Here is a 25,553-nt window from a genome sequence, read left to right on the forward strand (position 1 = left end):
TATTTATAATTGTTATCACTTCTTGGTAAACTGTTCCCTTTAATAACAATATGTAGTGACCATCTTTGCTTCTTATGATCAGATAGGTCAACCAGATAAAAGTATCAAGGAAGAAATATCAGCATTGGACCACACCATAGAATAAATGGATTTATCTGATATCTACATAGTTTCATTCAACAACAGCAGACAATATATCCTTTTCAGTAGCTACAGTACTTTCTCCAAAACAGAATATGTTTTAGGCCATGAAGCATGTCTCAACAAACATAAAAAATTGAAATAACATTTTGTATCCTATCAGATCATATCAGAATAAAGCTAGAAATCAGCAGCAAAAGAAACCTCAGAAACTACACAAATACACGGATCATTTTTCAGTGATTAATGGGTTATAGGCAAAATCATGGATGAAATTAAAGAGTTCCTAGAATCAAATGATAGTGATAATACAACATATCACAATCTGTGGAACACAATAAAAATCAATTCTAACCAGGACATTTATAGCTGTGAGTTTTCACAGTAGTAAAACACAGTGATAACAAACAAAAAACTTAATAGCATATCACAAGCTCCTAGAAAAACAAGAGCAATCCAAACCCAAACTAGAAGGAAAGAAATTGTAAAGGTATGAAAGGCAATCAATGAAATTGTGACTAAAATAATGCAAAGGATCAGTGAATGAGTTAGTCCTTTGAAAGGATAAATACGATTGATCAGAACACCTGTAATCCTAGCACTCAGGAGGCGGAGGTAGGACTGCTGTGAGTTTGAGGCCAGTCTGGGCTACAAAGTAAGTTCAAAGGCCAGCCTAAACTGCATAGTGAAAGCCCGTCTCAAGAAAAAACAAAACAAAACAAAAAAACACAGATAAACCTCTATGCCAAACTTACCAAAACAAAGAAAGACCCACATCAATGCAACTAGAAATAGAAAGGGCAAAATTAATTATAATAGAAATCACTGAAATCCACAAGATTACATGAAACTATTTTGAAAAACTATAATCCAACAAATTAGCCAATGTGGAAGAAATGGATAAATTCCTAGACACATATGACTTACTGAATTGAATCAAGAAGGTATAAAAACCCTAAATAGACCAATAATAGGCAATGAAATTAATGCAACAACCCTTCATGATGAAACCTCGAAAAAAACAGGTATAGAAGGACCTTACCTTCAAATTGATAAAAGCCATTTAAGATACAACTATAGCCAACATCATCCTAAATGGAAAAACTGAGTTTTTTCCCTAAAACCAGGAATAAGACAAGTATACCCACTTTCACCACTCTTCAATATACAAAGTCTGCCAAAAAACTGTACACACACTTCAGGAAAAGAAAACAGTATGATGTTTTTCTCAACAGGTTGTGTTACCCTCATATGGAGAATGCCAGAAGATGTCATATATTGCAGAAAACCCAGTACACTGCCGGCCCTTACCGAAAAAATTGAAAATGCATGTGTAGCAATCTCAATGACCAAGGTCACCCAAAAAGCAGTTTGCCATATTAATAAATGCCTGGAAGCTAATGGTCACCACTTTGCACATCTCTTGTAATTGTAGACGCCAAAGGTAACTTGTATTAATCTCATGACATTTCAATAAATTTAGTGTTAAAATATTTATACAAGTTTTTCTTGAAGTGTGTATACATTTTTTGGCAGATTCTGTGGTACTCCAAACTTTATTCAGATTAGGCGAGAGAAAGAAATAAAATGCAAGGAAGAAGTTAAACTATATTTGCAGATGACATGATCCTTTACATAGAAGACCAAAAAATATTCCACCAGAGACTTTTAGTGCTAACAAACAAATTCAGTAAAGAAGCAAAATACAGAATCATTACATAAAAATCAGTAGTGTCCCTATACACCAACAATGAATTCACAGTGAAAGAAATTAGGAAAACAACTTTCCATTACAGCTTCAAAGTAAATATCCAGGAAGCAACCTGTTGAGGTGAAGGCTCTCTGTGATGAAAACTCAGTACTTTGAAGAGGATTTTAGAAAATGGAAAGATATCTCTTGTTCTTGGACAGGTAGAATCTATATCTTGAATATTGCCATATAGTCAAAAGAGATTTATAGATGCAATGCAATTCCTATCAATATACCAATGACATTCTTTACAGAACTAGAAATCATCTTAAAATTGATATGGAATTAGAAGAGACCCAGAATAACCAAACAAATCCTGAGCAAAATGAACAAAGCAGGAGGCATAATGATCCCAAATTTCAAGTTATAGTACAAAGCTATAGTAATAAAAAAAAAACAGCATGCTACTGACACAAAAATAAAAACACGAAGACCAATGGCATAGAACAGAAGACAGAGAAAAAATCCCATGAATTTGTAGACATCTGATCTTTGACAAAATACCCAAAACATGCTGGAGAAATGATGCTGGGAAAACTGGTTATCCACGTGCAGAAGAATAAATCTAGACCCACATACTTCACCCTCTGTTATAATCCAATCAAAATGAATCAAAGGCCTAGATGTAAAAATAAAAGGGCTTATACTGCTGGAAAATAACATAAGGAAAACACTCCATAAGGACATGAACAGAACTCTAACAGCCCAAGAAATAATATCAGCAATCAATAAACTGTATTATATTAAAAAGTGTTTGCAAGGCAAAGGAAACAGTGAAGAGATAAGATACAAACTAGGGAGAAATTTTTTCAGCTACTGTTCTGAGAGAGTAATTAGAAAATACAAATAACTCAAAAATTAAACTCTCCCCAAAATAAATGGCCCAATCAAACCATGGGCAAAATGTAACTGGGTATGGTGATGAATACGAGCTATCCCAGTACTTGGTAGGCTGAGGCAGGAGGATCACCATTAATTCTAGGCTAATCTGTTTTCTATAGTGAGTTCAAAGCCAGCATGAACTCAAAGCCAGCAGTAAGTCTCTGTTAAAAAAGGGGGAGGGAGGGGCTGGAAGTTTAGCTCAGTGGCATAGGGGCTGGAAGTTTAGCTCAGTGGCATAAGCACCTGCCTTGCAAGCAGGCAGTCGTGAGTTCAATCGCCGGTACGGATAAAAAGAAAAAAAAGGGGGGGGGGGATGAATTAAAAGATTCTTCTTCAAAAAATAAGTTTAAATGGACAAATACTATACATGAAAAAATGTTCAACATCATTAGGCATTTAGATAAATGCAAATTAAAACAACTTATACTCTATCTTATTCTAGTCAAAAGGGCTATCATCAAGAAAACAAGAAACCACAAACAAAAAAAAGCTGGCAAAATGTGAAGAAAGTGGAAACCTATATTGTTGGTGGGAATGTAAACTAGTACAACCACTATGGAAATCAGCAAGAAGCGTCCTCAAAAAACAAAAAACAGAAACTCTATTTGAACCAGCTTTTCTTCTTTTGGTTAAATTTCCAAAACAATTAAAAAGTCATCATTCTACATTGATACATGTACTCCCATGTTTGTAGCAGTGCAATTTATAATAGCTAAACTATAGAAGTATCCTAGATGTCCATCAACAGAAAAGCTGATAAAGAAATATATTATTATTCAGATACAAAAATAATGAAGTCCTATCATTTGTAGAAAAATAGATGAATGTTGGGACCATAATATTAAGTGAAATAAGTCAGATATTAATGATTAACTATCACAGGATTTCTCTTATATGAGAAACTGAAAATATGAATAAACAGTAAAGCAGAGAGGAGGTTTAAGAAACAGGGAAGCAGACGTTTGGAGATGAGGAAGGGTATTAGAGGAAAAGGAGGAAGGAGGTGGTGAGGTAAGGAGATAAAAACGATCAAGGTTTTTTAAAGCTCTTCAATTGTTTTATTTTATTTTATGTTTTAAATTTTAAAGAGAAGAAAAACACAGAAAAGAACAACAATGACCAAGAGATATACAAGCAACAACTACAGGAACAACAAAAAATCCAAAACAATAACAATATAGGCTTTTAAAACAAGATGATAGGAATTTAACCACGGTTGTAATTCTGCATATACTTATGATCAAGATACTATATAGGTGAATAAATTTCTCAAAACATACATAAATATTGTATATCACAATCATATGCTAATAAAAAAGTAGAAAAACATGTCAGAGATTATGCTGCTTTATGTGCATTGTTTTACTTAATATCTTCACAAGTAAAGAAACTGAAGATAGAAAGATTAACCTGCCCAAGATCATGTAATGAAGATAACAAAGCCAAGATCCAAATTCAAGAAAGCCTGGCTTCAGAGCCCATGCTACACTACTATGTTCTATCACCTTTAGTTCCACAGTAGACTAATTTTTTCCTAACACTTTTCTATAATTCCCCCTAATGCTCAATGCATATTACTCAAGGGAAGTTTGTACATTTACTCAGAGACAAACAGGGCCATCAGTATAAACCACTGTAAAGTATGTATGTGTCTCTCTCTATTGTTTTGGGGATGGAACTCAGTTCTCTACCACTGAGCAACATCCCCAATCCACTTGTAGTACATAACAGTCAGAAGCCTTATCATGGTCATGATCTATTTGTTTTGTACAATATTCATCTCTTCTGTCCATTCTCATCCATTAATACAGGGACAGCATTGCAGGTAACTCTACCTGCTAACTGGTTTTATTTATAGACAAAGTTTAGGCTAGAGTAAACTCAATACTTACCTGTAGAACTTTTTCTCCCCAGTTCTAGGAAAGAAAGACCTCAAGCACAGTTATAAGCTCATAAAAGTAAGAACTTAAAGGAGTGGACCAAATCACCTTGAGTTCTTGGAGTTGATCTGGTTCATAAAGCTGGGTAGATACTGCCTGTGCAAGAAAGGTGTCTAGTTCATGGCGATGCAGGATTCGGCCACCAGGCCACTGGACCATGTACCTAGAAAGTAAAAGTATTATGTCACAAAGTCTCATGTATTCATATCACAAACATTTATTAAGAACCTATCACTGGATAGACTCAAGGTTAGGTTTTGGCAATTCCAAAAGAATGAAGAAAAAGAATCCTTGCCTTTGACTACTTGCACTCTGGGTAGCAGGGAGGACATGTATGTGAATCAGCAATGATAGGATAATGCATCAAGTACTAAGATAGAAGAATGCATGGATTGCTAGTAGCATACAGAAGAGTCCTACAACTGTAAGAATGAGGAAAGGCATCCTGAAAAAGTGACTATGAGCTGACTTTCAAGAGATCTGAAAATTTAGTGAGATATAGAGTAGGGAAAGGATGTTTTAGGCTGAGAGAGGAGTATGCATGGAGGGTGGGTAATACGGCATGACACACATTTCAGTCTTGCTGTAGTTAAACATGTTTGCAGTGACCACAGGAAAGATCAGAAAGTAGGTCAGATCATAGAGGGTCTCTAAGCAGGATTATGGAGTTTAGACCTGTATCCTCAAACTGTAGGAAGACATCTAAACATTGTCAGCAGGAGAGGGATATTGACTGGGCAGGAGAGAAAAGACAACTAACATGGATACCAGTTAGGAGGTGACTGTATCTGTAATCAAACATGAACTGAACGAAAGCATTCAATAAGGGTACAGAACAGGCCAGAACACAAAGACAAGAGCTGTAAAGAAGATAAATCCATATAACTTGGCCATATAATTGTTATTTGTGATACTGGAGAAAGAAACCCAGGGTGTAATATGTGCTAACCAAGTGCTCTATCACTGAGCTATATCCCTGGCCTTTGCATAGGTTTGCATGTAAAGGGAGTAAAGGGAAGAATCTAAGACTTAGAATTTTGGCTTGGGGGATGGATGGATGTTATAAGAACATATTCCATGACAGAAAATCTAATTAAATAAACACTCACTGATGATTATTTGAATGCACTGTTTACGAACTGAATGAATATGCTTTACTGCTCTAGAAAATGAGAGTACAGAAATGGAAGGAAGAAAAAGACTGATACAGAGAAGAAAAATTTCATTGTGTCAATGAAGTCCTGTGCTTAACTCCTTAAATGCCCACAAGACAAGGAACATCTATAACTCCTGGATTTGTGTACTATCTGAAACTCACCATTTAAGCAAGAGGTGGTCTTTTTTACCCTTAGCACAGAATTTTTTTTTGTCTTTTTCCTTTTTATCAGTACCGGGGATCGAACTCACGACTGCCTGCTTGCAAGGCAGGCGCTTATGCTGCTGAGCTAAATCCCCAGCCCCATCACAGAATTGTTTATTTCATCTTCTCCACATTTAATTCATCTTTACAATTCAGTGCTGATTTTTGCTTATTTTTATATGGGTACATTTTTGATATACATAATAATAACATTCATCATAGGGAATCTGTACCTGTATATGATAGATACATCTTGTTGCTTCTTTTTTTCCATTCCTTTCCTTATTTACAAAAGCTTTGTTTCTAATTTTTCCTTAATTATTTTTTTCTTGTCACTTCCTTCATTTCTCCGTCCCCTCTCCCTGGTCCTCCTCATTTGAACATGTGTTTTTTTTTTTCACTTTCCAATATCTATTACACATTCTGGTCCTTATTGATGATTTTGATTACTCTCACACAACAAAAATCATGCAATATATACACGTGCCCAATCTATTCATTTAAGATTATGGTCTAAGAGTGCATCCATTTAGCTAGAAATGTCTCAAGATTATATTTCTTTATGGCAGAGTAGTATTTCATTGTATAAAAAAACCTCACATTTTCTTTATCAAATAACAGTTTATGGGCGCTTGGACTCTTTGCAAAACTTAGCTATTATAAACTGTGCTGCCATAAACATGAGTAGGCTTTTAACTCTTTTGAAATGATACCAAGAAGGGGAATAGTTGGGTCAAATGGAAACTCTACTGCTAGATTTTTGAAGAATCTCCACACTGATTTCCACAGTGGTAGCACCAGTCTACACTCCCGTCAACAGTAGACAAGCATTCTTTTCTCGAAACAGCCCCACCAGCATTTGTTATTGGTTGATATCTTGATAAGACTCATTTGTCCTGGAGTGAGACTGAAACTCAGTGTTATTTTAATTTGTATCTCTAGAGTGACCAGTGCCGTCAATCATTTTTCCATGTATTTATTTGCTGTTTTTATTTCTTCATCTAAGAAGTGTACATTCATTTAAGATGCTCATTTTAGGATTGGGTCTTTAAATTTGAGTTCTTTACATATTCTCAATATTACTCCTTAGGCTGAGGAACAGCTTGCAATAAAATTTTCCCATCCTAAGTGTTGTCTCATCACTCTGTTGGTGATTCCTTTTGCTACACAAAAACTCTTTAATAAGATGAGATCCCATTTGATTCTTTTTGATATTTCCTGTGTGACTGGGGTTTTGTCCATAAAGTCTTTGCTTCGCCTGTGTCTTCAACAGTTTTATCTACTGTATCTTCCAGCAGGTTTAGTGTTTCTGCTTTAGTATTTAGATATGTGATCCATTTCAACTTTAGGTTAGAGATATGGATATAACATTAGCTGAGGCATGTGGAAAAACATTTTTCCCAGAACCATTTATTAAACAGGCTATTTTTCTTTCAGTGAAGGTATTTGGACCCTCTTTCAAATATAAAGTGGCTATGTTTAGAGTTCTTTCTGCACCTTCTAATCTGTTCCACTGATCCTCAGGTCTATTTTTTTGGCAGTATCATTATACTTTGGTTACACTAGCTTTGCAATATAATTTCAAGTCAGGGATTATGATGTTCTCTGCCTTGTCTTTGTTCCCAGGATTGCTTTTACTATTCTAGATCTCTTCTGGATCCAAATGAATTTTAGGACTTTTTTCCCTCAAATTCTGTGAGATATGCTATTGGTATTTTCATCGAAATTGCATTAAATCTGTAAACACTTTTGGGAGTGTGGCCATTTTTAATATATTGGTTCTTCATACCCAAGAAAAAGGGAAAACTTTCGATTTTCTGATATCTCTTTTCTCTCCTGTACTTTTCAATGTATAGATCTTTTACTTCCTATGTTACATTGATCCCAAGGTATTCCATTTTTTTGGGATGACATTATAAAAGGTCTTATGCACAGATGTGATTCAGTTCTGTTATTTCTTTGCTGATTTTCTGTCTGGTTGATCTGTCCCTTGGTGTCAACAGTGTGTTAAGTTATCCTGTTATAATTGTGTTATTGCTAATTTGATTTTTCATTTCTATTAATACTTGCTTTATATAGCTGGGTGCTCTGGAATTTGGTGCATATATATTTAAGATAGTCATCTCTTCCTCTTTAAGTTTTCCCCTAACCAGTATGTAGTGACCTTCTTTATCTCTTAGGATCATTCTTGGTTTGAAGTTCACATTATCTGCAAACAAAATAGTTACTCTCACTTTTTTTTCAGTTCCTACAGCATGAAGTATTGTTTTCCATTCTTTGACTTTCAGTCTACGAGTTTCCTTTTGGGTTAGATGAGTTTCTTGCAGACAGCATATGGTTGGATGTTGTTTCTTGACCCATTCTGCCAATCTGTTTCATTTAGTTGGTGAATTGAGACAATTTACATTGATGGTTATAACTGTTATACATTGGCTTATTGTTAACATATTATCTTTCTTCTGTTGCATCTTCATCTTTTCAATCTGTTTAGTTGTCTACCTTGCTTAGTGGTTTTTTTTTCCTATGTGTATCTAGACTGTCTTTCTTCTTCGGAGGGTTGCTTGGTGTTGATGAAATTCTTCAGTTGTTCTTTGTCATGGAAGAATCTTATTTCTCCATCCATTTTGAAGGACAGTTTTTCTGGGTACATCAGTCTAGGCTGGAAATCATTTTCCTTTAGGATCTGAAATACTTCACTCCATGCTCTTCTTGAGTTCATTTTTTGTATTGAGAAGTCTGCTGTAATTCTGATAGGCTTTTCTTTATAGGTGACCTGTCTTTTCTCTGACAGCTTTTAGTATTCTATTTTTATGTTGGATTTCTGGGATGGTGATTATGATATGCCTGGGTTTAGTTTTATTTTGGTTATGGCTATTTGGAGTTTTTTATGCTTTGCTAATCCTAATGTTAGTTTCAATTCTCATGTTTGGGAAATTATCAGCTATGATTTCTGTGAACAGCCTGTGAACAAATGGACTTGGTAGACATATACAGAGTGTTCCATCCAACAACATCAGAATATATATTCTTCTCAGCAGCACATGGGACATTCTCTAAATTAGACCATATACTAGCTCACAGAACATATTTAAATCAATGCAAAAGAATTGAAATTATCCCATGCATGTTATAAGATCTTAGTGCCATGAAACTAGAAATTAATGATAAAAGAAACTACAGAAACCCCACAAACACATGGAAATTGAACAATACATTCTTGAGCAATCAGTGGGTGAAAGGGGAAATTAAGGAAGAAATTAAACAATACCTACAAGGAAACAAAAATACAAGTACAACTTACTGGAATCTGTGGGATGCAATGAAAGCAGTCCTCAGAGGAAAATTCATTGCACTGGGTTCCCACATCAGGAAAACAGAATGAATACAAATAAACAACCTGTTGCTACACCTCAAACATCTAGAAAAAGAAGAGCAAGTCAAGCCCAAAGCCAAAAGAAGGGAGGAAATTATAAAAATCAGAACAGAAATTAATAAAATAGAGACTAAGAAAACAATCCAAAAAATCAATGAATCAAAGAGTTGGTTCCTTGAAAGAATAAATAAAATTGATAAGCCCCTAGCCAACCTTATTAAAAAGAGGAAACAGCTCAAATTCATACAATAAGGAATGAAAAAGGCAAAATCACTACAGACTCTGTGGAAATACAGAAGATCATTAACCTCTATTTCAAAATTCTCTACTCTCATAGGATTGATAACACAGAAGAAATAGCTTCCTAGAAACATATGAAGTACCAAAGCTGGGTCAAGAAGATGTAAAACTGCTGAACAGCCTAATTTCTATTAAGGAAATTGAAAAAGTAATTAAGTCCGAACCTACAAAGAAGAGCCCAGGTCCAGACGGATTTACTGCAAAATTCTACAAGAAATACAAAGACTTACTGCTGACACTCCTCAAACTCTTCAATGAAATTGAAAGGGAAGCAATTCTTCCTAAGTCAGTAGTAAATTATTTACTTCCTAAGTCGGAAGTAAATATTATTCTAGTACCAAAACCTGAGAAAGACCCAATTAAAAATGAGACCTACAGGCCAATCTCCCTAATGAACACAAATGCAAAAATCAAATAAAATATTGGCAAACAGGATGCAGCAAATCATCAAGAAGTTTATACACCATGACCAAGTGAGATTTATCTCAGGAATTCAGGGATGGTTCAACATATGTTAGTCAATAAATGTAATCCACCATAACAATAAAGCCAAAAGTAAGAATCACATGATCATCTCTATAGATGCAGAAAAAGCTTTTGATAAGTTCCAACATTCACTCACAATAAGAACCTTACAGAAAATTGGAATAGATAGTCTTTATATGATAAAGGCCATCTATGACAAACCTATAGCCAGCATCATATTAAATGTCCAAAAACTGAAGGCCTTTACATTACAATCAGGCACAAGACAAGGATGTCCTTTATCACAGCTCCTATTTAACATAGTACTGGAAATACTAGCCAGAGCAATAAGACAAGAGAGAGAAATGAAAGAGGTAAAGATAGGAAAAGAGGAAATTAAATTATCATTATTTGCAGATGATAAGATACTCTACATAGAAGACTCTCAAAACTCCAGTGACTGACTCACAGATGTAATAAATAAATTCAGCAATGTAGCTATATACAAAATCAATACTCAGAGCTCAATAGCATTTCTATACACTAACAACAAAATCACTGAGAAAGAAATAAGAGAAGTCACACCCTTCACACTAACATCTAAAAAAATAAAATACTTAGGAATTAATCTCACAAAAGCAGTAAAGGATCTATACAGGGAAAATTATAATACACTGAGAAAAGAAATTGAAGAGGATCTCAAAAAATGGGAAGACATCCCTTGCTCATGGACAGGAAGAATAAATATTTTGAAAATGGCCATTTTCCCAAAACTTTTGTACAGATTCAAGGTGATCCCAATGAAAATACATCAACATACCTCATAGATCTATAGAAATCAATCCTAAAATTCATGGGGAACCAGAAGAGACCTAGAATAGCAAAGGCAATTCTAAGCAGCAAAGGCAAGGCAGGAGGCATCACAATCCCTGACTTGAAGTTATACTACAAAGCAACTGAAATAAAATCAACATGGTACTGGAATCAAAACAGACCTGAAGATCAATGGAATAGATTAGAAGATACAACCACAACTACAAACACACTCAACCACCTTATCTTTGATAAAGGGGCCAAACATGTTCACTGGAAGAATGACAGTCTCTTTAATAAATGGTGCTGGAAAAACTGGCTCTACATATGCCGAAAACTAAAACTAGACCCATGCCTGTCACCATATACGAAACTAAACTCTAAATGGATCAAAGATCTGAATATTAAAACAGAAACACTAAATCTGTTGGAAGACAAATTATGTAAAAATCTTGAAGACATAGGGGTAGGTAAAGAGTTATGAACAGGAATCAAACCACATAGGAAATACTTCCAAAATCAATAGCTGGGATTATGTCTTATTAAACATTTTCTGCATGTCAAAAGAAATCTCCAGCATAGTGAAAAGAAAACCCACAAACTTGAAAAAAAATCTTAGTGAACTGTCCCTCAGACAAAGGACTTCTGCCTAAAACATATAAATAATTAAAAAAATCAGACCCCTGAAACTCAAAGACCCAATCTAAAAATGGGCATCTGGGAAGAATACAAAGTTCTCAGATGAAGAAATACCAATTCTCAGAAAGCTGGGATTGGAAGTCCCATTTGTTCTAGCTATTCCACTTCTAGGCATATTCCCTGAAGAAGTAAAATAGTGCACAGTGATATATGCACAAGCATGTTTATAGCAGCTCAATTTTTAATAGTCAGCTCTTGGAAACAATCTAAGTGTCCATCAACTGAGGAATGTATAAAATAGACTTGCTATTTTTATACAATGGAGGACTACTCAGCTATAAAGAATGATCACATTTAGATATTTATAAATAAGTGGACAAACCTTGAGACCATACTCATTAGCGAAATAAATCAATCATAGTAATCGTGATTCCCCATTACATTGCTCTGAGGCCTTATGATGTCTGCATTCAGTAGTTGGAATGGTTTTATCATCATTTGTTTGATTTTATTCTCTTTGATAGAGTAAACAGCCATTTTAAAGAAAAGAAGACATTAGAATAGGCAGAGATGATTTAGTATCATCTTACTCTGAAGTCCTACTATGCTTTTGTTTTTCTGTTGCCTTTAGTTCTATCCTGTTATATCTCATTGGATATTATGTGTGATAATATAAACAAATTTTCTATGGAAAATGAGATAATATAGTTGCCACGGTTTATTCTCTGCTATTTAGTTCTGAAAGCTCTATAATGCTTTCATTTTCTTGAATGCTTTTATACTGCTTTGTTATTCTAGATACTATCATATATGAAGCTATGCTAAACTATTTCAAACAAAGAAACACTACGGTAGTTACTGTTAATTATGGGTTGTCTTTGTGGTAAAATGCTGTGTCACTTGCATTGTTCTGATCTGATCTAATTTGTTATGTCCTCTTTTGTCTTAATCTCTTTAAAATAAAAAAAAATTTAAAAAGGTCTTATTTCCCTAATTGCTTTCTCAGTAAGTTTGTTATTTGTGTACAGGGATGCTATTGATTTTGGGGGATTACTTTGTATCCAGCTATGTTACTGGATTTGGTTATTAAATCTACAAAAGTCTGTTGGTGGAGTGTTGGGGTCTTCTATGTAGAGTATCATGTTCATCTGCAAATGAGGACAACTTAACTTCTTCCATTCCTATTCTCATTCCTTTTATTTCTTACTCTTGCCTAATTTCCATTGCTACTACTTCCTGAACAACACTAAGTGTGGTTACAGTGGACATCCTTATCTCTTTCTTGATTTTAAAGAGAAAGCTTTCAATGTTTGACCATGTAGTATGATGTTGGCTGTTGGTGTGTCATAGATGGCTTTTATCAGATTGAATAAAGACCATCTAGTCCAATTTTCTGTACAGTTTTTATCATGAATGGGTGCTTGACTTTGTCAAAAGCTTTTTCTGCATCTGTTGAGATGATAATTATTTTTGTCCTTTGCTCTGATAATATGGTGCCTTACATTTATGGATTTACATATGCTGAACTACCCCTGCATCCTTGGGATGCATCCCACTGGATAATGGTGTATAATCTTCTTGATGATGTGCTACATTCTGTTTCCCAGGATCTTACTGAGGATTTCTGCACATATGTTGATTAGGGAGATAGGCTTTTAATTGTCTTTGATAACTGGGTCCTTTTCCAGTTTTGGTATCATGGTAAATGCTTGATTCCATGAATGAATTTGGGAATTTTGCTTGCCTTTTAGTTTCATTAAGAGTTGAGAAGTAGCAGCATTAGGACTTCTCTACATAGGCTGCAGCATTGAGCAGTGGATCCTTCAGGACCTCGGGATTTTTTTTTTTTTTTTGCAGGTTTTTAATGACAGTTTCAGTTTCACTGACTGATGTTGGTTTATTTAGAATTTTTATATCTTCTTGATTCAGCTTTTTAAAATTGTTATGTATCTATAAATCCGCCCATTTCTTCTGTGTTTTCCATCTTGTTAGAATACAACTTCTCGAAGTAGGTATTGATGACCATCTGGATTTCTGTAGGATCTGTTGTGATTTTACTCTTTTTATTCCTAATGGCATGGATTTGAGTCATCTCTTTTCCTTTTTTGATAAGGTTATCTAAGAGTTTTTCAATCTGATTTAACCTTTGAAAGAATCAATGCTTCATTTTATCAGTTCTTTGTATTGCTTTCTTAAGTCTCCATTGCATCACCTTCTGCTCTGATCTTTGTAATTTCCTCCCTCATATGAGCGTTGGGCTTGGCCTGCTCTTCTTTTCCTAGAAGCTTGAGTTTCAACAATTAGGTTGTTTATTTGAGCTTGGTCCATTTTCTGATATGAGAATTCACCACTCTAAACGTTCCTCAGAGCACGGCTTTCACTGAGTTTGAACACTCTGGCATGTTGTATTGGCGGTATCATGTAACTGTAGAAACTTTCTTGGTTGTTCAGGAGGGTGTTGTTTAATTTCCATGTTTTGTGAGGTTTTCATGGTTTCTTTTTCCACTGATTTCCAGTTTCATTGCACTATGATCGGGTAATGTGCACAGGATAATTTCAATTGCTTTGCACTTACTTAAGCATGTTCTCTGAGCTAGTATGTGGTCAGTTTGAAGAATTATCCTACGTGCATCTGATAAAAACGTGTATTCTGATATGTTGGGGTTTAACACTCTACAGACTTCTACTAAGTCCATTTCTTCAGAAAGTTGGTTCAGTTCTGATATTTCTCTGTTGATTTTTCTCTAGTTGATCTCTTAGTAACAGTGGGGTACTGAGATCCCCCATTACAATTGTATTAGTGTTTATTTGGTTTTTCATCTCTGTTAATATTTGTTTTATATATTTTTCTACTCTGATATTTGGTGCATATATATTTATGATCATTATCTCTTCCTGATGCATTATTCTCTTTATAAGAATGTAGTCACCTTCTTTGTCTCTCATAATCAGTCTTGACTTGAAATCCACTTTGTCTACAAATGGACTAGACACCCCTGCTTTCTTGCAGGTTCCTGTCTCATGGAGTTTTTGTTTTCATCCTTTAACTTTCAGTCTATCAATTTCCTTTTGTGGGTAGTGGGGGGGTGCAAGGTCTCACCATGTAGTTCAGGCTGGCCTTGAACTCGCTATGTAGCCCAGGATGGCCTTAAATTCATAGTGATCCTTCCTCCTCAGCCTCCCCAGGGCTGGGATCACACGTGTGGACCATCACATCTGGCTATGAATTACTTTTTGAAGTTAAATGTGTTTCTTTCATGCAGCATATTGTTGGATCTTGCTGTTGATCTATTCTTTCAGTGTGTTTCTTTTCATTGCTGAATTGAGACCATTAATGTTGATTCTTATAACTGGTATGTTGCTTTTCTTTGTCATGGTAAATTCCTGTTTGGGGTTGCTCTTTTTTTACCCTCTGTGGAATTACTTGCCTTTCCTGGTAGACTCATTCTGTTGGGGTTCACGGAATCCTAGTCCTCATGATCTCTTTCTAGAATATTTTTCAGATCCTTTTGGAATGCTGGTTTGGTGGTCATGAATTTCTTTCAGGTATCCTTTATCATGAAAGCATCTTACTTCTCCCTTCAGTTTTGAAAGGTATCTTTGCAGGATACATCAATCAGAGTTGGAGCTTGTTTTCTTTCAGGGATTCAAACACTTCACTCCACGCTCTCCCTGACTTGAGGGTTTGTGTTGAGAAGTCTTCTGTAATTCTGATGCACTTTCCTTTTTTGCTGATTAGCTTTATTTTCTTTTACAGGTTTTAGTATTCCATTCTTGTGTTGAATTTCTGGAATCTTGACTCTCACAGCAGCCTTGCGTACTGTGTAGTGAGGTTGAAGACACAAGGCATTATCGAGAAAACATGAAATGTGTAGAAGAATTAGTATCTCACCTGAAAGCACTCAGAAGTGCTAGAGGAACAGATCTAAATGACACCACTCCGAGTTTTCTCAACTGTGGAGTGCAAAGGAATCTTGTGACACTGGTTCAGTCACTGCCGAATATGTGGGGGGAAAAGGCAGAATTCCTGCTATGGAAACTGCTGGATCTTGGGGTGAATGAGTAGTTAAGGAGCTCATTCTCAGGCACCACAATCCTCAGCAACTCTCTTCCAACCTCAGAGCTAGAGGTTACAAGTTTCTTCCGACCAGCAGTGCAGGAGGAATTTCTGAAGCTGTTCTGTTGGCCTCCAAAGAATGGTCCTGCATCATCAAGAAAACTGTTGGATCTCTTTGTGGCACAAAAGATGGATCCACAGTTTCTTCCAGCTTCTAAAACTAGCATTGAGCATGTTGTTCAGCTCCTTTATAGAGCCTTCTGCTTTAGGGTTACCGTGATGAGGACAGTTGTTTGATACAGCTGAAAGAAGACTTTAGAACCTGTGCAGGCCTTCAGACAGAGCATGATTCCCAGATAGTTCATGTCACTATGGAAGCAGGTTTACGAATTGCACCAGATCTACCTATTTTCTGTTTTGTTTAGTCTTTCTTTAAATAAAATTTTACAAAAAGGAAGAATTGCACCATAACAATGTTCCTCCTTGCTTTATAGAGGCCAGTTTCATAAATATCATATGTAGCCTTTTACTGACAAATTGTAGACCCCAGCCTCTGTTACACAGATTGTTCAGGAACTAACAGTTGCTCTCCAGAGGACTGGACACTCAGCAAACTTAAACCAACTAATGCCCTCTTTGACACTATTAGCAACTACCGACTATAGTCCAGATGCTCCCCCTTCTAAAGGAGCAGATCAAAGCATCCTCCACAGCATAGCAAATATCAAACATACATGTGTTAAAATATGAAGCAAGAAGACAGGATACCATCATGGAGCCAGCTATACATTTGTACACACACGTATGGAATTGTATTAGTAGGGAACATAATAACAGCTCATTCCATGAGGGACAAACCCCAGCTGTGATTCTAGTCCGCAACCAAGAAAAATAGATTATCTGAGCAGTAGTGTTCCTGGATCCCCTCTCGACCTGCTAGAATCCATCCCTAAAAGTATTTCATCCTGCACCTCCAAGGAGTCCAACAGAACTGCCTCCCATGCCTATCCTCAAACCACTTGGTACCATGCAGTTCTCAGTTATATCCAGTACTATATTCCCCCACCACAATATGTGCCTACCTTTGTATGGCCTCCATCATCTATCTGCTCCTGACCCTGGTCCTCCTTACTTGGATCATTATTTCCCCTACCTCCAAAATCTTGTTGTAAACTCTCAGTATAGTATGCCATCACAACAGTACCCACCTATTTACCCACCTCGCTATGATACCTGTCAAGTACACCCTGCTCAGTCTAATACAAGAGAACGGATTTTCAGAAAAAGTCCTATACCCGTTGAGATTCCGCCCACAGCAGTACTATCTTATATACTGGAATCTAGAGAAGGATACCAGCAGGTGGAAGGTTACTATCTAGTACCTCTTCATCCAGCTCAGATCAGACCTGCGTACCCCAAAGAGCCTCCTTGTAGCCTGCTTCGTCTTCCTCCTCCTCCCCAGTCCCATTCTAGTCTAGATAAGCTACACTGCATACAAAAGGAAATAATGGCCCAACTAGAAGGAAGAAAGGTTATCTTTCTATCTCCTTTTGCACCTTCACCAACATTACTGCCTACATCTCATCAGGAGAAATTTTTGGATGATGAATTTAAGACAGATGGGAAATTCAAGGGATATGATTATAGCCAAAAATCTCCCTGGCCATGTGCTACTGCTTGTTCCTACATTGGAACCAAAGATGCAAAACGCAAAAATATTGTGGCAGCACAGAGTGTGGAAATTAAAACATCAGTATCTACAGTATCTAAATTAAAATATCAGTATCTACAAGCAATTCAGATAAATTTCTTTCTGTTCTGTGAATGAACTTTATTTTAAGAACGAAATGCCTTGGATCCTGGGCTTTAAAAAGAGAGATTAAAGATACACTCTGATTAATTGTATGATCTTAATAAACTTTCCCTATATTTTAGTATTATTACATACCCAGTGCATAATTTCTTACCTCTAAACTTTCCCAGCAATAGCATTGAAAAGCCCAGAAAATGACAAACTGGGGTATGGATTACATTGCTACCTTTAAGCATTCAAACTATATTCATGGTTATGTAACAAAGTGTAAACCCAACTAGAAACTCCATATGTTTGAATGCCCTTCATATGGCCATTTTACTTTCAGGAAAGAATATATAATAAGGGCTGGGGGAAACTAGCAATGACGAAGCATAAGAAGAAGGAAGAGAAGGAGGAGGAGGAGATGAAAAAGGAGGAGGAGGAAAAGGAGAACTAGAAGGAGGAGAAGAAGCTGAAACAGTAGCAGAAGAAGAAGATGCAGAAGTAGAAGAAGCAGAAGCAGAAGCAGCAGCAAAAGAAGAGATTAGATGCAAATTTCAAGGAAAAAGTAAAATTAACACTTTGGGAAACTGATAAAAGAGAAGGGAAAGAGAAAAGTCAAAAGAAAGACAATGACCAAAAATCACAAAACAGAAAAATATCTACAAAAAAACTAGAAACAATGTTCACACTCATATAAAAGCGAAAGCAAGAAATAAAAACAAAGCAAAAAGAAAAAAAACAAAACAATCAGAAAGGGAAAAAACTTAAAAAAAGGAAATAAAAAAACAGTTCACTCAGGGCATGTCTCTGCTGTTGCTCATACACAAAGAGGCAGACAGAGTCCAGATCCATGTTGATTAATTCCAGGAAGCCAGCAGTAGATTTATGGCAGGGTAGTGGATAATCACAGCAAAGCTTCGTCTTTATTTCCACTAAAGTTCATGCTCCTTTCTGGCTATGAGGCTGGAAACTGATTTGTTTAGCTTGCAACAGTTGGTGTATTTCTTGCTGGTCCGACCTTGGCTCCCTTTTTGTCGAACTTGGCTCCTTGACCTCCTCCCAATTTTATCTATTCTCCATCTCAACTGAACATTGGGAACTGTTAGATGGAGCCAGCTCATCGTCACTAGGAGTTCCAAGCTCAGTTGTTCTCTCTCCAAAATGGTGACCAGCCAATTACTTTCTCTTGGAAGACATTTGCACTTGAATAACTCACCAGCTACTGCCATCTGCTGTATCCATTCTGTCCACTGGTCCATTCCACTGTTACATTTCTTTGGGGAAGCCTGTGGGTTTGCTTGTATTCATTGTGGGTCTGCAAGTTTGAGCTCCCCCTCCAGCACAATTAGTCAGGGCTCAGGGAGGAAGCACTGCCTGCCACCTCCTTCTGCACTGAAGACTCTCTGCTTTCTCAGTTGGGGTTCAATGCTCACTTCAGATCCTTGCTGGATCCCTAGGGCTCACCTCCCTCATTTTTTGGTCATCACATTGATATACTGCAGTGTCTGGATACTCAGTCTTGAAGAAGGTGTCTTTCTGTTGTTCATCACTTTATCGTCTTATCTTCTGAGAAGTTGGTATTTTCTGAGTGGTACATGGGATGCATTCCTGGGGATTATGACCCAGCTAGTACTACAGTGAAGGAGCATCGTAGCCAAAAAGTGTGGCTTACAGTGCCTGTCTAAGCTACTGTTTCCTCTCTGTGAATGATCAAAATAGCCTGGATAGTCCCACCATAATTATTCTTTCTTGAAGCCCACATTTTTATTTCTCTGAATTCCAGGAAGATTCACAGATGGTAGGACACACCAACACATCCTTCTGATTCTTTAGGAACAAAATTCTCAATGACTAGACTTCTTTGGATCAACAAAGTTCTTTGCCCAAAACACTTTTTCCCCTCTTCTGCACTCACACTTTTCCCACTTGGAAAATTTATTTTTTATTTTATGACTTGATCGATACTTATTTTTCGGCAGTACTTGAGATTGAACATGGGGCCTTAGATCACTGAGCCATATCCCTAGCTTCTTTTATATTTAAATTTATATTTAAATTTTATATTTATGTTTAAATTTAGACAGGGTCCTGATAACTAACCCTTGTAAGACTCAAAACTTGCCATTTGCCTGCCATAACCTCTCGCAGAGGTGAGATTACAGGTATGCAGTGCTGCACCTGGCTTGTTTTATATTCTTTGAAGCTATGTTATTTAGCAAATACTGTATAGCTTGCAACTTTTTATCAATATATAAAATACAGTTTAAAAATGTCTTTTGCCTTAAGAATAATTTTGTCTAAATATTGCTTCTATGTTTTTTAGTTCTTTATCTTTGCTCATTTTTTAAAACATCTCTATCTTTTTTTGGTATGTTATTGAAACAGGGTTTCACTATGCAGTCCAGGGTGGCCTTGAACTCACTTTGTAGCCCAGGCTGGCTTTGAACTCACAGTGATCCTCCTGCATTAGCCTCCTGAGTTCTGGAATTATAGATACACACCACCATTCTGGTTTTGTTTTGTTTTGGTAAACATTTCCATCTTAATGATTGGCAAAATGTAAAGCAAAATTAGGAGAAAATGAACACAAATGCAATTATAGTGGGAGGCTAATATGCTATCCTCAAGCCATGACCTATAAAATATACCCAAAACTCACTTAAATTCAGACACTTGAAAAATACATAGGGGTTAAAAGTTTGACTGATTTTGCACAAATACATATTGCTTTCACTTGCTCAGACGAGTCTGTCTCATGTCTAGGACCTCAGGTGAATTTGTCCCTGTGATTTTTTGCTTATTATTCTGTATTTACTAGGAATTCTGTATTTATAGTACATGCTATAGAGTAGATATTGGTCAACATGAGAGGAATAACTGAATATACCCATCAGATCATGCCCAAAACAATCAAACAAAAAAAATTCCAATAAAACCAAATTCCCTAATGTATAATTCTACCAGTCACGTCTTGAATGCTATGTAAAAAATTTTTGACTTAAAGGGAAGCATGGGAAACAGGCAAGCATATAGAAAATCCGTTACAACCAAAGGGTATGATTTTACAAATTGTTCTGGATACTCTTAGAAGAGATATAATGACTAAATGTACCTCAGAGATCTGAAGAAGGCTCTACAAGAGAAGGAAATGCTGCTGGGCACAGTGGTGCACGACTAACCCTAGCACTTTGGAAGCTGAAGCAGGAGGACTGCACTGAGTTTGAGGCCGGCTTGGGGTATATAAGCGAATTCAAGGCTAGTCTGAAGTACATATTGACATCCTGTGTTAAAAAAAAAGGAAATGCTTAATTTGGTAGGACTTGGGGTTTTAATTTGGTTTAGACTTTAATGTCAATATGAAATTAAATCTAACCTTAGTCTAATGTATGGCAGAGTGGGTACACATTAAATACTTGTTGATCAAACGAGTCAATATAAGAATTTTCCAGGGCTGGGGATTTAGCTCAGTGGCATAAGCGCCTGCCTTGCAAGAAGGCAGTCGTGAGTTCGATCCTTGGTACCGATAAAAAAGAAAAAGACAAAAAAAAAAAAAAAAAGAATTTTCCAAAGGAAATGTTAAGATCCATCTTTTTGAGCCAGCACTGCCATTCAGCTAGTATTGAATGAATTGTGAAACATAATTGGATGTAATGGGTCAGAGGATTATGAGTTTCCAAAATTGGGCATCAGGAAATAATGATTATCCAATATTTAGTGATGCTCAATATGTGTGCTATTTTACAAATTACATTATTTCATTGGGAATTTTCTCAGACAAAACCATACCATTATCTATTTCCCTAAAAAATTCCTCAATCTCAATGACAAGATGACACTATTACTAGCTGGGTCATGTGGTGCATGGCTGTAATCCCAGCACTCAGAAGCTGGAGCAGGAGGATTAGTGCAAGTTCAGGGCCAACCAGGGCTACATGGTAAGTTCAAGGCCAGCCTGAAGCACAAAGCAAGACCCTGTCTCAAAATAAAAAACAAACAAAAGATACAATTACTATCATTGCCCATTACTTTATTGTACGTTATATATATGTACAAGTATTATATATTTTATAATATATGCAGAAATCTCCAGAATAAAGATTCCAAATATATAATGTTCAGTAAATATCTCTGATATTTTAGATACCTTACTAGGAACTTTATGTATATATAATGCAGTGGCAAAGAATATTAACACGGAAGCTGACATCCTAGGCTGGAATTGAGGTTTTACTACACTTTTTGTGTGACTCCGGGAAACTATCTTAATTGCTAGAGAACTTGGCTTGTTTATCTCTACAATGTTATGATTTTTGCTTCTTTCCTCCTAGCAACTCAAATGTCAATTTTTTTCTTTCATATTATATACAGGATATTCTATTTGCTTTTTTTCATTCAACGTATTTTTCACTCTTTTGTCCTTTGAGACAGGGTCTTACTAAGTGGTCCAGCAGGCTTGGAACTCATTATGTAGCCCATGTGGCCTCAAACCTATAGTGATTGCTAGGCATAGTGGCACATGTCTGTAATCCCAGCACCTAGGAGGCTGACACAGGAGGATTACTGTGAATGAGGTCAACCTCGGCTATATAGTGAGTTCAAGGTCAGCCTGAATTACATAGTGAGACCCTGCCTCAAAAAAACAAAACAACAAAAACAGATAATTTTGTTTCTGTCATTTAAGTGCTGAGGTTATAGACATGTACCACCATATGCAATTTTATTAAATATTTCGGTAAACATGATTTTTATTGTTCAAAAACATAATTTTGAATGACTGCATATTCATTATGTGAGCATATAAATTTATTTACACATTTCTTTACTGTTAATACTTTAAATGTTTTTTCTGAGACAAGATCTCACTACGTATTTTAGGCTGTTCATGAACTCATGTCCAGGCTGGCCTGGAATTCACGGAAATCCTCCTGCCAGTATTACAAGTGTATACCCTGTGCTCAGTTTACTCTTTCTTTTATTATAAAAATACTAAAAATATATTCACATATTAAATTTTATCTATATCTTTAATTATTCTTTTTATTAGGACACATTCCTTGAAGTGAACTTATTAGGTCAAACATATCCACTTGTTTTGCAGAGCAATTTGTCCTAGTTTATGCCCTAACTTCCAGCAGTGTGCCAACATAGACAATGTTCTCATTAATCTAAAGCTTTAATGGGCAAAAATTGTCTTTTGCCATTTAAATTTGTTTCTTTGGTTGCCAATGGTGATACTGTATATTTTGTTCAAATGGTTATTTACATCTATGACTGGTCCATGTCTAAGGTCTAGTAAATTTGCCTGTTAACACCTTCTCATATAATCTACATTTTTGGGGGAACAGGGTCTCGATACACAGCATAGTTCAGACTGGCCTTGAACTCACTGTGTAGCACAGGTTGGCCTGGAATTGGTCAATCCTCCTGCCTCAGCTTTCAGAGTGCTAGGATTATAGGTGTGCACCTGGTATAAAATCCTTTATAATAGTAATAGCTATGAGGAGAAGCAGTATATAGCTATCTAAGTAAAACCAGTCCAAGACTTGCTAAACAATCTTGAGAATTTAAGCCAAGAAATGCAGTGACCAGTGAAGCAGCTATACAGGAAAAAAGCCACTCAGGTCAAAGGAAGAAAGGGACTTTCTGTTTCTGCTTTCCCAGAACAATTCCTTGGGTGTGTCATTTCTTCTTGTTAGACTAAGAGAATATTATATGGCTTCAATAAAACAGAACAATATTGTGAGGTTTTTATTCCCATACTGAGGATGAACCCAGAACACTTTTCTATTTTGAGACAGGGTCTTGTTATGTGTCACTAAGTTGCCCACGTTGGGCTCAAATTTTGGATACTCCTGCCTCAGCCTCCCAAGCCTCAGTGTGGGATTGCAAATAAGTTTGAAGAGAGTGTCATTTACCTATTTGAGTTTCTGGTTTCTCAAAAGAATTATAAAGAAAGCATATTAACATACTGTTTAAACTACTGCAAATATTTCCTATTTGTCATTTGTCTTCTTCAATTTGATATGCTTTGACAAATGTAGTGACAGTTACTATTTTTACTATTTTTTTTCCTTTTAAGATAGAGTCTTACCACATAGTTCAGGCTGGCCTCAAATGCACAGCAATCTTTTTGCCTCAGCCTTCCAAGTGAATTTACTATTCTTATAATTACACAAATTATAATGTATATGTATATGTTATATAATCACATCATAGTTATTGGTTTCATTTTACATCTTCCCTTTTTTTGAGGGGTTTCAATGTTTTTCATTAACATGTTTTTAAGACAGGGTTTTACAGTGTAGTCCAGATTTGACTCTAACTCATGATCCTCCTCCTTCAGTCTCCCATGTGCTATGTCCATAGGGGATTGGCACCAAGCCCAGCAACAGAATTTAGTTTATAAAATAATCTTTTTACTTTGAAATAATTTTAATGTATAAAGAAGCCTACTTTAAAATATTTTAAGATATAATATATATACCACAAAATTGATTATAACTGCACCACAAATCAATGATTCTTAGGAAATTAACAGTAGTGTAACTATTACAATTGAATTTTACAACATTTACATTACCCTGAAAAAGATCTCTCACGTTTAAGACATGGTTCTCACCCTAGGACAAGTACACTAATCTAATTTCTATGTCTACAGATTTGCCTGTTCTGGGCATTTGAGACAAGGTTTCACTATGCAGTTCAGGCTAGTCTTGAACTCACTTTGTAGCACAGGTTGGCCTTGAACTTTTAGCAGTCTTTCTGCCACAGCCTCCTGATGGCTGGAATTACAGGCCTGTGCCACCACATGCAGCCTTGAGCATTTCATTTATGTGGAATAATATAATTTATGATCTATGTGTCTGGTTTCATTCCTTAGCACAATTTGTTTTATTTAATTGCTAATTTTGATATTACAGATTCACATGCACATTTATAAATTTTATTTTAAACAGGATAAAATAGAATAAAACCAATCAAAAGAAACTAGTGTAAGAGATATAGGGTTTCAAAATATTACAAAATCAACAATAGCTTCCATAATGCCTTTTGATGTCTACAAAATAGCTGCAGATAACTTTGGACATAGTAAAACTCAAACAGAACAGAATAGAATAGAAACAATAAAAAACATAACAATGAATGCAATAAAGCACTTCAAAACAAGCCAACAGTAAATCCTAAATTGTTACCATAATATATCTTGCTATCTTTAAAATAGCTGCCCCTGCCATCGGATTTGATATAATACAAGAGAATAAAACTCAATGAAACAGTGGAAATAATATAAGACTTCCAAAACAAGACCATAGGGAATCAACATGGCAACAGCCCTGAGAGAGATCCCCGCTAGATGCCACACTGCGTACCACTATCCTCTATGATCAGAGCACTGACCCTGGACTTGCAATGTTAGTGAAATACCAAAGCACCACAGTCATCCAACTGCAATTCACCTTGATAGCTCTCATCATAGCCTGTATTTCTCCAGATAAGCCAGTCACTTACTACAGGAGGTAGGGGACTGGTACTTCTTGTTTGTCAGCCTGTGTGCTAGAAGGGACTGAGGTCTGGCTGTTCCAGTCCAGTGGCGGCATATGCACGATGCTGGTTCCCAGATTAGGTTTGCTTACTGGTATGTTCTTGCCCTCTCTACCCCCAGTCCACAAAAGGCACTGAGTCACAAGGAGAGGCTGGGGTCTGGCTTTCAGTCTGGCAGCGGCCCACAAATGATGCTGTTTCACAGACTGGGCTTACTTTGTGGTATGGTCTTTTTCTCACTACCCCCAGTAGAGGAATGGTGCTGACTCATAGGGAGACACTGAAATTTGGCTGTTTCAGTCTGGCAGTAGCCTGTGCATGGCGCTGGTTCACAGATTGGGCTTGTTTCCTGGTGTGGCCTTGTTCTTTCTACCTCCGGTCTGCAAATCATACTTACATACAGGGAGAGGCTGGGGTCTGGATGTTGCACTCCAGTGGTGGCCCACATATGGCACTGGTTCCCAGACTGGGCTTGCTTCCTGGTATGGCCTTG

The 25,553-nt window shown here is 36.4% G+C and overlaps 1 protein-coding gene across 13 annotated transcripts in view; it reads right to left on the reverse strand.

Annotated features, from left to right (window-relative positions):
* LOC100720927 (constitutive coactivator of PPAR-gamma-like protein 2) overlaps window positions 1-25,553 on the reverse strand; it is a 478,018-nt gene that overhangs the window by 65,606 nt on the left and 386,859 nt on the right. For all 13 annotated transcript variants that reach the window (XR_010046553.1, XR_010046554.1, XR_010046557.1 and 10 more), the window contains one exon: window positions 4,762-4,876. Coding sequence is in view for 9 of the 13 variants with exons in the window: in XM_063245942.1 (XP_063102012.1) it covers window positions 4,762-4,876 (115 nt within the window). In the remaining 4 variants the exon portion in view is untranslated. Of the gene's footprint in view, window positions 1-4,761; window positions 4,877-25,553 lie in introns of those variants that run through there.

The sequence above is a fragment of the Cavia porcellus genome, unplaced genomic scaffold, assembly GCF_034190915.1.
Source record: "Cavia porcellus strain 051 isolate PalLab524CR breed Dunkin Hartley unplaced genomic scaffold, mCavPor4.1 scaffold_3, whole genome shotgun sequence".
Taxonomy (NCBI): domain Eukaryota; kingdom Metazoa; phylum Chordata; class Mammalia; order Rodentia; family Caviidae; genus Cavia; species Cavia porcellus.